This window comes from Coenobita brevimanus, chromosome 102 (genome assembly GCF_032717465.1).
Source record: "Coenobita brevimanus isolate Jiangsu-jjx chromosome 102, ASM3271746v2, whole genome shotgun sequence".
Taxonomy (NCBI): Eukaryota; Metazoa; Arthropoda; class Malacostraca; order Decapoda; family Coenobitidae; genus Coenobita; species Coenobita brevimanus.
The window spans coordinates 33,265,741-33,281,783 of record NC_137055.1 but is presented as its reverse complement, the minus strand read 5'-3'; the positions used below and the strand labels follow the sequence as shown (position 1 = coordinate 33,281,783).

Below are 16,043 nucleotides of genomic sequence, written 5' to 3'. Positions count from 1 at the left end.
ACATAGCATTCAGGAGAAAAAGACAATAGTACTGATGTATCGTGTCAGTGATTACCATCTTTTAGCAGAGAGACTTACCAAGCCTCATCCAATCTAGAAAATTAGCCAGCAGAGGAAAATGGAAAGTATTGTAGAAGAAGTGAAATATTAGGCATGTTTGTCATTTTCCTTCCTGGTGCCTTATGTTAAGATCATCTTGTACTTTTACACAAGTTTCATTCACACCTTATCCTTGAATTGCTCTACTCACTACAGATTTTCAGCTAAATCAAATGTTTTTTTCATAATCAGTAAATGCCATGCACAAAGGCTACATATGTTCTGAAATTTCTCAATCTCTCGATTAATGAGAAGGTCAGTAGTAAAAACGAATGTAACAAAAACCAAAGTAGATCATATGTGGTATGGAAGAAGAGAGTGGAGCAGGACATTAGTGAAAGAGAAAGAAATGGAAGAGAAGTGTTTGGTGGAGTGAGAGAGATGTGTGAGAAGGTAGCCTGGAGTCATTTCTGTCATAGCCAGTTATTCCCAGGAAGAAGCAAGGCATTGGAGGTGATGATGATGATGATAATGATGGAAAAAGGTATCTTGTAACATTACCATACTGTATCATCACAAGATTGTCATTGCCCTCCAGCAGCTATGGTATTTTCCACCATGTAATACAATACAGTAAGGACCCAAGTTATGTCACTCTCAACTTGCGTCAGTCTCGAGGTTACGACAGTCCGCCACAAGGAAATTTTATAAAATGATGAAGAAATAAATGTAAAGCCTTGGTTTTAAAGTGTTGCTGCTGCTGTGAGATGTCTCTTTCCACTCTGCTTCTCATATTTCCTTCCTTATTTCTTCTCCTATCTCGCTCATCCCCTGTCGTTTCACCATTCCTGTTTCCTTCCTTAACTCTCTCCTTCCTCTATTATCCCCCCTCTCGTCCTCATTCTTTTTCCTTCCCGTCCATTTCCTCACTAATCCTTGATCTGTCATCTGTTACTCGTTCTCCTACCCATTTCTCTCTTCTTTCCCCTCCCTATTTCTCTCTTCTTTCCCCTCCCTATTTCTCTCCTCTTTCCCCCCTCTTCAGTTCTCTCTTCTTTCCTGCTCCCTTTATTCCCTTCTCTTCCTAGCTTCCTACACCCATTTATCCTTCTCTTTCCCCCCACACATCTTGCTTCCTTTCCCCCCTTTTTTTTCTCCCATCCCTTCCCTTGTTCCTTCCCATTCCTTAAATATACTCTCCCCCTTCTCCATTCGTCTGTCCTCTCCCTCTTTTGTTCCTGTGTCATCTCTCTTTCCTTCAGTTTCTTTCATTTCTCCCCTTTTCACTCACTTCTGTCTCCCTTCTCCCATTCATTACCTTCATGTCTCGTCCATCCTGCATTCTCCGTCCCTCTTACTTCACATCACCTCCTTATCCCCTGACTCACTCCCTTGAAGTATAAATGTATGGTGTACTGTACAGTCAGAAACTCGAGTTGCATACAAAATCAACTTATGTCACATCTCAGGAATGGAACTCTCATGTAACCTGGGGGCCTTACTATATACAGTAAACCTTCAGTATGACGGACTTCAATAGACCACAATTCACTTTTATCAGAATCAAGGAGCTACCGGACTAAATTCTTATATATCGGAAAAAGTCCAATAAATCCAGAATCAGTCCTGACTGCCTGACCACTTCAGATATGGTCACCACAGTAAGGTAAATAAAAGACATGTTTATCAGTGTACAGTACAATTACAGTAAAACCTTTTAAGTTGGCATAATAGGGGCTGAGGCCTTGCTGACTTAGGCGAACTGTCGACTTATGAGAAACACCTCCCCACCCCCACCCCAAAAAATGCCTACAGTAGCAGGGTGTAATCCAAGTGCAGAGGAAGCCTTTGGTACGATGTAGAGGTGTTTGAGGGCTCAAGATCACTTCTGTGCACAATTTTCTAACCATAACCTGCAGGCTCAGAGTCATCAGCTCATTCTCTTCCTCCCAGAGGCCCCCTTGGTATGTACAGAGATGACATGATGGCAAGATGAAGGATAAGTACACTTGAAAAGTGCACAACACTTTGTCACAGTCACAATTAAGTGGGAGAAGCCTGTCACTGGTGATGGCAGGGGCAAGACTGAGCTCCATGTGATGCGCGGCATGGCAGCTCGGTTTGTTTGTACCTCCTGAGTCGGTATATTGCTGGCCAGCAATCAATGTGCCGACTTAATTTTGTCATCTACAAGTTTCAGTGGGATACCTTGATGCCTCACGCCTCACGTGATGCCAAGCTTGGGTTGTTATTAGTCGGCATTTTGCCGACATAAGATCAATTTTGCTGACCAGTTTTTTGCCACGTGGAAAAAGGAGGTAATTGATGATCTAGAGAGAAAAATGAATACAAATTACTATGATAATAGAAAGTTATTTTGGAAAGAGGTGCAGAAATGTAGAAGTGACAGCAGAAAGAACTGTGAAAGTGTGAAGGATGCAAGTGGTAGATTATTAACCCATGGGGATGAAGTAAGCACCAGATGGAAAAAATATTTTGAAAGCCTGGTGAATGGAAATAGAGAGCAAAGCCATTGTAAATGTGATTGGTTTTGGGGGTGTGCAGAGAAGGAATGCAGTGCCAAGAAGCGTGACCTTCACATAGGTGAAGAATGCTGTGACATGACTGAAAAATGGGAATGCAGCTGGGGTTGAGGAGGTGTATGCAGAGATGATTAAGTTTAGCAGAGAGAGCTTGTTGAAGATAGGTAAGAAGGCTTGGATGAGTGAAACTGTGCCAGTAAAGTGGAAAAAGGCTGTGTTTGTATCCCTGTACAAAAACAAAGGTAAGTGAAGTGAGTTCAATAATTATCGTGGCATAAGTTTATTGAGTGTGGCAGGGAAGGTATATGGAAGAATTATTATAAAGTAAGAGAGATATCAGAAGTCCTAGTGAGTGATGAACAGGTTGGCTGTAGGAGTGCAGAGGATGTGTGGATCAGATATTTGCAGTGAGGCAGATAGTCGAGAAGGCTTGTGAGAAAGTCTATAAGGTGTTCATGGCATTCATGGATCTGGAAAAAGCATACGACAAAGTAGACAGAGAAGGATTGTGGAAGGTTTTGCTCATGTATGGTGTAGATGGTAAGCTGCTAGGTGCCGTCAAGAGTTTTTATGATGGTAGTGAGGCATGTGTAAGGGTAAATGGGCATCTAAGTGAATGATTTACGATCAGTGTGGGCATGCGACAAGGTTGTGTGATGTCCGCATCGTTGTTCAGTATATTTGTATGGATGGGGTGATGAGAGAGGTAAAAACATGAGTAATGGAGAAAAGGATGGCGTTGGTAATGAATGGTGATGGATGGAATATCTCAAATTTGTTGTATGCTGATGATGCTGTACTACTTGCAAATACCAGACATGAACTTGGCAGACTAGTGCAGAATATTGCTGATGGCTGTGAGCATTGTGCCCTGAGAATAAATGTAGAAAAGAGTAAAGTGATGGTTATGGAGGGAGAAGGTGGCTCCTAGTGTGTTGTAACAGTGAATGAAGTGAGAGTGGAGTTGGTTGGAGAGTTCAGATACCTGGGTACAGTGATAGAAGAGAGAGGGAAATGTGCAAAAGAAGTGGAAAGTAGAGTGACTCAAGGAAAGAAAGTAGCTGGTGCTGTGAAGGCCTTGATAAAAGCACAGGCTCTAGTGTTGCAGCTGCACGAGACTTACATGAAGAAGTGTTAGTGTCAGCTTTAACATATGGATGTGAGACTATGGTGTGGCATGAAAATGAAAAGTCGAGAGTGAGAGCTGTGGAGATGGGACTGCTGAGGAATGTATGTGGAGTACAGAGTGGATAGGATACAAAATAATGTGATTCATGAAAGATGTGGAATGAGGGAGTCTGTGGACACCAGAATTGAAAAGAGTGTACTGAGATGGTATGGTCATGTGGAGAGAATGGATAACAGTAGAGTGGTGAAAAAGATATATCTGGGCAAATTTGAAGGAGGGAGGAGGTGAGGTAGGCCAAAGAGCAGGTGGAAAGATATGGTGGATGAGTGTGTGAGGAAGAGAGGTTTGGAAGTCGGTGAGGTCAGGGGACTGACAAGATCGAGCTAGCTGGATGAACATTGTGAGAAGTGCATAATCAGGGATTTGGCACCCCTTTTTAATGCGACAGCGTTCGGATTGACTCTATCGGGTATGATTATGTGAAGCTACAGAATGTGATGGATGTTTTTGGCATATCTGATAGAGCCAGGATTTTGGGGGCTTAAATGATGAGTGAATGGATGTGTGGCCCATTGGATGGGGCACATTTGGGCTATCTGAATGTTGCTACTCCTCACCCAGCCTTAGGGTGGGAAAGGATGACCGGATGATGATGTTGATGATTTTTTGATGAATATTTTGGAGCTGTACTGACTTATGTATAATCCCAACTTAGAGGAATGCTGACCAAGGGAGATTTTACTGTTTATACATTATACCATTTCATTATTGTAGTGACTGTATAATATAGTACAGTACTGGAATGGCAGTGAAAACAGTTTAAAAAGCATTAGTGCCATCCGGACTAATGTCTGATATATCAGAAAAAGTCCGGGTTAGCAGGGGAAGTCTGAATGTCACTTTTATCGTAATTTCACTTTTTTCGGAATGCATATGGCCCCACTGGGTCTGTTATAGTGAGGTTTTATTGTCCTTTTTTTTTCTCTCTCTCTTTCTCTGTCTCTCTTCATTAATCACTCTGCACATTATACTGTGAAGTCATAATTTGGGGTAGGCCTATGGGTTGAGGTGACTGGTACCAAGGCTACCAGCAGTCAGAAGTAAATCACTCGATGACCTTGCTGCTTATTAATTAAGATTTCAGTACTGTAATGCAGACTTTTACGTGTGTGCATTACTGTAGATGCATCATAAAAAAACAGTAAACTAAGCATTCTGTGGGTTAGATAATACACACACATGGAGCATGGAATGATTGCATCACATCAGGAGCATTAGTAAATTACAAACAAAAGTCAGCTAATTGCCTGCTAGCAAACGCAGTTCATCAGTGAAAGATTTGTATATTTGTGCATTTCCACTTTCAGTATATAAATGATTTAATGCAAAATTATTTTCCCTTACAACATACTGGTAAATGTTGAATATGAATAATTGGTAAATTAAACTGAGTAAATTTTTTTTTTCCAAAATATCCCGTGCTGAAGCAATGAGGCATATTATACACCTTTGTACATTATACGCCAGTGCGGATTATATGGCAGGAAATATGGCAAGTCCTCCACTGTACCCAGGTTGAAGCATATGACATGGATGAGGGAACAAACAGCAAGGTGGAGTACAGCATGTATGAAGCCAACAGCTCAGAGGCATTGACACTCTTTAAAGTCAGCGCATCCACTGGCCACATCACTCTCATCCGCAGTGCCCAAGGCTTAGGTAAGTCATCCTCAAGATGGAGCTTGGGAGGGATGCCTTCATGTAATTGCATCATTATAAGTAGGTGGCACCACTACCCAATTATATTAATGCCCCTCAGCTCCATTTCTATCCTCCAAAAGGAGAAAAATGGTGGACTGCTGGAGAAAGGCAACGCCAGCCTGCATTTTGCCAGATTCATGTTTAGATGAGTGTAAAGCCACAATACCAACCCTCAAGATTTCCAGTTCCATGCTTATGGCAACAAATTTAAGGATACTGTATCACATCTTAACAAAGCAGGGGTGGCCAAAATCCATCTCACAAGCTACATATGGTTCTTTGACCTTTTAAGCGAAGTTCACTAGACTTCATTGGTTTTCATTCATGTTGTCCACTAGTTCATCCTTCTTTAAGAAGAGCCTTAATTTGTTGTAAGCTTAGAAATAATGGCATAACAGTTTGAAAGTGTATTATTTATGCAACATTGATAGCAAAATAGTAACCATGTTTTGCATCACGTCTCCAACATATTCTTTGTGCCAGTTATAAGGAAATCTATCTATCTACCTATCTATTGCAAGATGCCTCAATCCCGTTCGAGGTGGCCACAAACAAATTGCCTCCACGTCACCCTGTCCCCCGCCATTTCAATGCCCCGCTCCCAACTCACACCCCCCTCTCTCATATACCTCTCCACCCCATCCCTCCATCTCATCCTCGGCCTCCCCCTCCCTCTTCCCCCCCTCCACCTCACTCACATACACTCTCTTCGTCAGTCTTTCACCCTCCATCCTCTCCACATGGCCAAACCACCTCAGTGTATTCCTCCTAACGCTTCTTATCACATCCACATCCACACCACAATGCTCCTTTATATCCTCATTTGTCAACCTGTCTCTCCATGTGACTCCACAGGCTCCTCTTAAATAACTGATTTCCACTGCTCTCACTCTTGACTTGTATCCTTTCAGCAACATCCAAGCTTCACTTCCATACGTTAGAGTTGGTATCACAGTACTGTCATGTAGTAACTTTTTCACTTCCATGCTCACTTGCCTGTTTCTTATCACTGCTTTCAAGGAACCAGCAACCTTTCTTCCCTGCTGTACCCTTTCAAGCACTTCACCCTCCAAACCTCCATCCTTACTCATCACACTACCCAAGTACTTAAACATACTCACATTTTCCAATTCCTCACCATTCAACCTCGCTGTACATTAGCTGACTTCACCTCTCTCAAAGACCATCACTTTACTCTTCCGTACATTCACCTTTAGATTCCGTTTCTTACACACTCTCCCAAACTCATCCACCAAGCCCTGCAGCTCTCCTTCATATTCACTCAACAACACTGTATCATCTGCAAACAACAGTACAGTGAGTTTCCAAACACTACCCTCTCTCACCAGGGCCACTCCAACATCCACTACCCTACCTTGTACCTCTTTTATTACCCCATCCATATACAGATTGAACAACCATGGAGACATGACACATCCCTGTTTCAACCCAACCTTCAAAGTGAAAAATTCACTCAGTTCATCATCCACACGAACTGTAGCCTTAGCACCATCATACGTACTCTTCATAGCATTCATCAACTTCCCATCTACTCCATATATTCTTAATACTTTCCACAATCCTTGTCTATCCACCCTGTCATATGCTTTCTCCAAATCCATGAAAGCAGTATACAACTTCTTTCCCTTCTCTAGAAACTTTTCCACTAAAGATCTAAAAATGAATATCTGATCTACAAAACCTCTTCCCTTACTAAAGCCTCCCTGTTCTTCTCCAACTAATTCCTCTGCTCTTTCTCTAACTCTGTCAATAAGTATCCTACCATACCATCTATCTATCTATCTATTGCCAGACACCTCAATCCTGTTTGAGGTGGCCACAAACAAATTGCCTCCACATCGCCCTGTCCCCTGCCATTTCACTGCCCTGCTCCCAACTCACACCCCCCTCTCTCATATACCTCTCCACCCCATCCCTCCATCTCATCCTCGGCCTCCCCCTCCCTCTTCCCCCCTCCACCTCACTCACATACACTCTCTTCGTCAGTCTTTCACCCTCCATCCTCTCCACATGGCCAAACCACCTCAGTGTGTTCCTCATAACGCTTCCTATCACATCCACATCCACACCACAGTGCTCCTTTATATCCTCATTCATCAGCCTGTCTCTCCATGTGACTCCACAGGCTCCTCTTAAATAACTCATTTCCACTGCTCTCACTCTTGACTTGTGTCCTTCCAACAACGTCCAAGCTTCACTTCCATACGTTAGAGTTGGTATCACAATACTGTCATGTAGTAAGTTTTTCACTTCCATGCTCAGTTCCCTGTCTCTTATCACTGCTTTCAAAGAACCAGCAACCTTTCTTCCCTGCTGTACCCTTTCAAGCACTTCACCCTCCAAACCACCATCCTTACTCATCACATCACACTACCCAAGTACTTAAATGTACTCACATTTTCCAATTCCTCACCATCCAACCTCGCTGTACATTCACTGACTTCACCTCTCTCAAAGACCATCACTTTACTCTTCCCTACATTCACCTTTAGATTCCGTTTCTTACACACTCTCCCAAACTCATCCACCAAGCCTTGCAGCTCCCCTTCGTCTTCATTCAACAACACAGTATCATCTGCAAACAAGAGCACAGGGAGTTGCCAAACACTACCCTCTCTCACCAGGGCCACTCCAACATCCACTACCCTACCTTGCACCTCTTTTATTACCTCATCCATGTACAGATTGAACAACCATGGAGACATGACACATCCCTGTTTCAACCCAACTTTCAAAGAGAAAAGTTCACTTAGTTCACCATCCACACACACTGCAGCCTTCGCACCATCGTACATACTCTTCACAGCATTCAACAACTTCCCATCTACTCCATATATTCTTAATACTTTCCACAATCCTTGTCTATCCACCCTGTCATATGCTTTCTCCAAATCCATGAAAGCCGCATACAACTTCTTTCCCTTCTCTAGAAACTTTTCCTCTAAAGATCTAAGAATGAATATCTGATCTACACAACCTCTTCCCTTCCTAAAACCTCCCTGTTCTTCTCCAACTAATTTCTCTGTTCTTTCTCTAACTCTGTCAATAAGTATCCTACCATACACTTTTCCTATTATACTAAGAAGACAAATGCCCCTATGATTACCACACGTTTCCTCTTATACTAAGAAGACAAATGCCCCTATGATTACCACACACTTCTTTTTCCCCTTTTCCTTTGTACAAGGGAATAATTATACCTGGCTTCCAATCCTCCGGGCCTCTACCTTCCTCCCAGGCCAATCTGCACATTTTCCACATCCATTCTACTACTATCTCTCCCCCATGCTTCAGCATTTCACCACACACTCCATCAATTCCTGGGACTTTCCCCAATTTAACTTTCTTCATTGCTTCCACAACTTCTATCCTACTGATTTCTTCCTGTCTTCTCAACTCCCTCCTTCTCCCAGCCATTTCCCAGCCACTTATACTCACATTACTTCCATTTTCTATGTTCAACTATTCCTTAAAGTGTTCTCTCCATCTGCTCACTTTTTCTCCCTTCTCCACTAGTAATCTACCATTTTTATCTTTCACTCCCCTGCTGACTTCACTTGCACCCTGTCTTACTCCTTTCACCTCTTTCCAGAACATTTTCTTACAGTCCCTCCACTTTACACTCAGATTCCTTCCAAATTCCTCGTCCACTCTCTTCTTACTCTCTCTTTCTTTTCACCTCTCTCTTTCTCTCTACATATAACTCTCTCTTCCGCCTCTCAACTTCTTCCACACCCCTATTTCTCATCCATTCATTGTATGCTTTCTTCTTTTGTGCCACAGCCTGTCTCACCTCTTCATTGCACCACGCTGTTCCTTGCACCCCCCTCCGTCTTCTCTTCATCCCACACACCACATCACATGTTGCACATATTTGTTATGTAAATATCCTGTACACACCTTCCACGTCCCCCATCTGCTCCAGTTCATGTTTGCCCAATCGTTCCTCCACTTCTCTCTTATACTCTGCCTTTTTCTCATCCTCTTGTAACCTTTCCACTCTCCTTACAAATACTCCTTCTTCCCGTCCTTCCCATCTTCTATTTCTCCATCCTATTTGGATCTTGATTCTGGCCACCACCAAGTAGTGGTCAGAAAGTCCACTCCCCCAATCTCTATAAGCTCTTGCATCCATTACACATTTTCGCATCCTTTCATCCACACACACATAATCAATCATTGGCTTCCTTTCATTCAGTTCACCACCCACCCTTCTCATCACTCGCCATGTATACCAGTGGATCATTTTATGCCTGAAGAGGATATTGACTATCACCAACCCTCTCCCAGTACAAATGTCCGCTAATGCACTGCCGTTCTCATCTGTCTCAGCAGGCACACCCCACATACCAACTATTCCATCCACCTTCACATTCCCTACTTTACCATTCATATCACCGATCAAAAACACTCTCTCATTCCTTCCAAACTTTTCCATGCACACTTCTACATTTGTCCAGAACTCTTCTCTCACTCTGCTTGCACAATCTTGCATTGGTGCATACACACACACAATCGCCCACATTTGTATTCTAACTTTCAGTCAATAATAATATGAACTCAGGTCTATGTAGAGCCATTATATAGATACAGGAAAAAGAGTCATCTATACACTCAATCCTCGTAAATCGCATGTTCATAAATCGCGGATTCGTAAATCACGGCTTGGTGGTCGTCATACTGCCGGCAACCTTAAATCACTGTTAAGTCATGAATGTCGCGGATCTAGGCACCCAAGTGGGCCTTTTCCAAGGAGATCCATACACCATGGCATTCAAACTGAAATTCGCGACCCAACAACCAATCACCGCTCGTCCCTGGTGGCATATGTGCATACTAATGCCGCCATGTTGTTGTTGTTCTTGTCCCGCCAGTCTGCACACTACAGACCGTTGCTGTGGAGTACGAGAGTTACCTGCCTTTTTTGTGCAACTTCCCCCCGCCTCCTACCTGCCATGGCCCCTCCCAACCCCCCAATGAAGTGCTCTAAGCAGTATGACGTCAAGAAGCTGCCACAGTTGTTGTACAGGCAACGTTTGGAGCTCATTCGTCGTGTTGAGAGGGGAGAGAAGTTTTCAAAGCTGGCAAAAGAGTTTGGGAAGAACAAATGCTGAGAGGTTCTAAGTTCTTCCCAACACCACCCCACTTCATTCACTTAAGCAATTTCGTCATAAGATTAAGGTGAGATCCCTTAACATGGCTTATTTCTATTTGATACATGCACTGAATATTCCTAAATTTGTATGTTTGTGTTTGATGGTGCCTAGATAGGTGTAGGTAGGGTGCTGTGGGGGCGGGTTGGCCAAAGTCCAGACCCAAATTAATTTTTCACATAAGGGTTATTATTCATAAATCACGGAATTCGTAAACCACGGCAGTGGTCCAGACCCAAATTGCCGTAATTTACAAGGATTGAGTGTATATATCATATTGCCCTGGATTATCTCAGTTTTATTGTGTGTGTCTCCAAGGTCTTCCAAACTTGACCACCTGTGTAATAGAGCAACTTTTTTTTTTTTTTCTTAGTTCAAAGAAGAAAGAACCAGAGGTAGGAAGCTTACAAAAAGAAGTTGTTCTTTCCAAGAAAAACTAAAAAAGAAAAAGAAGAAGAGTCATATTCAGGAACTCTTCGCTTGGAGATGCCATGTCACATTGCATTTAAAAGTAAGATCATAGAGAGAGACAAATACAGATCAAGGAAGACAGTTCCAGAGTTGACCTTATACATCAGAGCTAAGAGCATCAGTTAAACCTTGCATTGTAAAGCTGGTTTATTTGTATATATATGCCCTCATACAGCTTTGTAACTAATCATACTGTTCTCTCTATAAGTACATAGTTGAAGCTGTTTTCTTTATTTAAGTAGATCCTAGATAGGAATTGTATACACATCTCCCTGTCCAGTGGCATCTGCTGTACTAAATTTTTAGTCTGTAACAGCCTCTCAGTAGAATTTTACAAATTTTCCTCCATGCCGCCCTATTCTTTGCCATCAGGCTGCCCTCTCTCTAGTTCACACAGTCCTCATATACCTCACCACACCATCCTTCAATCTTATCCTGTCTCCCACCCCCTCCAGCTCACTCACATACACTCTCCTGGCTGGTCTTTTATTTTCATTCTTTGCACATGAGAATATATAGACCACTTTGTATTAGAGACAAGTAGTGATGGAGGTATCAATATTGCAGAGAATGAAGTGTATCAGTTTTTCATCCGTGGTGAGGACAGGGGGTCGCCTCGTCACCACTCCGATGTCCCTGTCACTATTTTCCTCCTGCCCACTCATGACCCACCCCCTCACTGCCCCAGACAGTATGCACAGTTCTTTCTGTGGGAGGATGCACCAGTGGGTAAGTGAGCAGATGCATTGATTCATTTAGTGCTCTAGACTGAATGATAAACCAGCTGGTTTTCTGTAACCTAGGAAAGGAAGAGAAAGAGACAGAGTGTAACTAGTATGTGTTTCTAGGTAAGGTTATAACCACACTGTGGACAGAGGGACCACAGAAAGTGCAGTACTTGATCCAGTCAGATGAAGCAGAGGATGAAGAGACCAACAAGGACTCAGGAGGCTCCTTCACAGTGACTGATAGTGGACATGTGGTAGTACGTAAGCCCCTCGACCATGAACGGCTCCGCACCCACCGCATCACCGTCACTAACCACACACTGGCCACACCTCCAGCACTTGACTATATGACGATCTCAGTGGTGGTAGGTATTAAAAGTACTGTAAAAATATTTTCAGTAATGAGTGAATGGTAAATTGACTTTTTTTTTTTTCTCTCCCATATGATAGGTGGGGCTACCTATCATCCACTCAGTGTAATGCTGCCTTCTGGAGACTGTACACTGATTGGCAAGCCAAATGGTTTCCTTTAACCCAGGAAACCATTTACTAAGCTGAGTGGTATCCATTTAACCAAATGACACCTGGTAGTCTTCTGCAGTGCTCCAAAACCATTTTTACTTCACAGCACGTGATTCAGTTTGTTGAACTCTTTCTACACGCTTAATACATATTTGTCACGATAAGTGTCAGAACTGTATAATGATATTTTTACTTTTTCTAGGAAATGATGAAAGGAAACCTTAATTGCTAGGTGTACATTTCCGTGTATTTAAAGTAACCTATTGAATTGTTTACTGTTCAAGGAATTTACAGAATTATGAAATCTATCTATCTATCTATCTATAGCCCGACGACCTAATCCCGCAAAGGGTGGCCGCAGACAAAACGCCTCCAAGTCACTCTGTCACCCACCATTTGACTCCCCTCCCCCCAACTCACCCCCCCCCTCCCTCATATACCTCTCAACTCCATCCCTCCACCTCATCCTCGGTCTACCCCTCCCTCTCCCTCCCTCCACCTTACCTACATACACCCTCTTAGTCAGTCTTTCATTCTCCATTCTCTCCACATGTCCAAACCACCTCAGTGTATTATTATGAAATAAAGATTATTTTTAGTGCATACAATGATAAATATTTCCTTACTATCGTCTACCAATCTATTGCCAGATGCCTCAGTCCCGTAACGGGTGGCCACAAACAAATCACCTCCATGTCGCCCTGTCTAGCGCCATTTCTTTGTCCTGATCCCAGCTCACCCTCCCCCCATATATCTCTCCGCTCCATCCCTCTATCTTATCCTTGGCCTCCCCCTTCCTCTCCCTCCCTCCAACTCAGTCACGTACACTCTCCTCATTAGTCTCTCGCACTCCATCCTCTCCAGTTGGCCATACCACCTCAGTGTATTTCTCCTAATGCTTTCTATAACATCCACACCACAATGCTCCTTCACTTCCTCATTTGTCAGTCTGTCTCTCCGCATAACTCCACATGCTCCTCTCAAATAACTCATTTCCGCTGCTATCACCCTTGACGTGTCCTTCCAACAAGGTCCCAGCTTCACTACCATTGTTAGGGTTGGTATCACAATACTTTCATGCAGCAACTTTTTTTTTTTTTTTTTTTTTTCATGCTCACTTCCCTGTTCTTTATCATCATCATCATCATCATCATCATCATCATCATCCAACATCATCTGGACCTCCTTTCCCATCCTAGGGCAGGGTGAGGAGTAGCACGTCCAGACAGCCAAAGTTTGCCCAACCCAATGGGCCACACTTCCATTCACTTATCATTCAAGCCCCCTGAATTCTGGCTCTGTCTGATACGCCAAAAACATTCACCACATTCTGTAGCTTCACATAAACATAAACAATAGAGTCAATCCGGATGCTGTCATGTGCGAAAGGGGTGCCAAATCTCTGATCATGCATGTCTTCTCACAACATTCATCCAGCCAGCTTGATCTCTTGTCAGTTCCCTAGCCTCACTGACTTCCATACCTCTCTTCCTCACACACTCATCCACCGTATCTTTCCACCTCCTTGGCATACCTTGTCTCCTTCCACCTATAAATTCTCTCAGGTATACCTTTTTCACCTCTCTGTTGTTATCCATTCTCTCCACATGACCATACATCTTGGTACACTGTCCTCGATTCTGGTGTCCATAGACTTCCTCACGCCACATCTTTCATGAATCACATTATTTGTATCCTATTCACTCTCTGTACCCAACGTACTTTCCTCAGCAGTCCCATCTCCACAGCTCTTATTCTTGACTTTTCATTTTCATGCCACACCATAGTCTCACATCCATATGTTAATGTTGGCACTAACACTCCTTCATGCAAGCCTTGTACAGCTGCAACACTCAAGCCTCTTTTTTATCAAGGCCTTCATAGCACCAGCTACTTTCCTTCCTTGGGTCACTCTACATTCCACTTCATTTGCATATTTTTCCTTCTTTTCTATCACTGTACCCAGGTATTTAAACTCTCTCACCAATTTCAGTCTCTTTCCATTCACAGTAACATCACACTGGGATTCACCTTCTATCTCAGTAACCATTACTTTACGCTTTTCTACATTTACTCTTAAGGCATGACGCTCACAGATATTAGCAAAGCTCTGCTCTAGTCTACCAAGTTCATGTGCAGTATTTGTGAGTAGTACTGCATCACTGTGGTGGGTGGTGGCAACCATCATCCGCTCACTTGATGTAGTGCTGCCTACTTCCTTAGCTTTTATCATTCTTTTTCTGTGCCTGCCCTCCTCTCTTCCTATTTCTCCTATCTTTCCTGTCACTTCTTATTCCTTTTCTTTCCTTTACAGGTGGCTTTACATTGAGGGACAAGCCAAATGGTTTCCTGTAAGCCAAGAAACCATTTACAACGCTGGGTGGTAACCATATAACCAAACCATACGTGCTCCCTACGTGTCAACAAGTGGGTTGGTGGAGGGTTGGTGCCCCTTCCTGTAAAACAACTAACTCAAAGTCAAATGGCCATCCTTTACGGGATTTTGGTGTCTGGCAATAGATAGATAGATAGATACTGCATCATCAGCATACAACAAATTAGAGATATTCCATCAATCACCATTCATTACCAACACCATCCCTCTCTCCATTACTTGTGTTTTTACTTCCCCTATTCTGTATCACTGCTTTCAAAGAACCAGCAACGTTTCTTCGTTGTTGTTCTGTTTCAAGCACTTCACCCTCTAAACTTTCATGCTTACTCATCACATTACCTAAGCACTTAAACACTCTCACATGTTCCATTTCCTCCTCTTCCAACTTCACCATACATTCATTGGCATCATTTCTCATAATGACCATAACTTTACATACACTCTTAGTTTCCGTTTCTTACACACTCTCCTAAACTCTTTCACCAAGCCTTGCAGTTCCCCTTCGTCTTCACTGAGCAAAACAGTATCATCTGCAGCAACAGTGCAGGGAGTTTCCATAAACTGCACTCTTTCATTCTGGTTGCTCCAGCATCCATTGCCCTACCTTGTACATCTTAAATAACCCCATCAGTATACAGATTGAACAACCATGGGGACATGACACATCCTTGTTTCAGTCCAATATTCAGATAGTAAAATTCACTCTGTTCACTATTCACATGCACTGCAGCCTTAGCCTCCTCATCCATACTTTTCATGGTATTCAGCAACTTCTCATTTACTCAGTATATTATTAATACTTTCCACATTCCTTGTTTGTCCACCCTGTCATATGCTTTCACTAAATCCATGCAGGCCTCATACAACTTCTTCCCCTTCTCTAGAAACTTTTCCACTAAAGACCTAAGGATGTATATCTGATTTACACAACCTCTTCTCTTCCTAAAACCTCCCTTTTCTTCTCCAACCAATTCCTCTGTTATTTCCCTAACTCCGTCTATAATTATCGTACCATATACTTTTCCTGCCCCTATAATTACTATACACTTCTTTTTCCCCATTTTCTTTGTACAGAGGAATAATTATATCTGACTTCCAATCCTCCGGGACTCTACCTTTCTCCCCAGCCAATCTGAACATCTTCCATATTCATTCTACTACTATCTCTCCCCGATACTTCAGCATTTCACTACATACCCCTTCAATTCCTGGGACTTTCCCCATTCTGACTCTCTTCATTACTTCCACTACTTCCATCCTACTGATTTCTTCCCATCTTCT

General features: G+C 42.8%; 1 protein-coding gene across 1 annotated transcript in view; it reads left to right on the top strand.

The window, feature by feature from the left end:
- Window positions 1–16,043, top strand: part of LOC145415452 (fat-like cadherin-related tumor suppressor homolog) — a 693,356-nt gene that overhangs the window by 404,343 nt on the left and 272,970 nt on the right. The window contains exons 27-29 of the mRNA XM_080284728.1: window positions 5,286–5,430; window positions 11,685–11,846; window positions 11,966–12,210. Of these exons, the coding sequence (XP_080140854.1) occupies window positions 5,286–5,430; window positions 11,685–11,846; window positions 11,966–12,210 (552 nt within the window). The remainder of the gene's footprint in view (window positions 1–5,285; window positions 5,431–11,684; window positions 11,847–11,965; window positions 12,211–16,043) is intronic.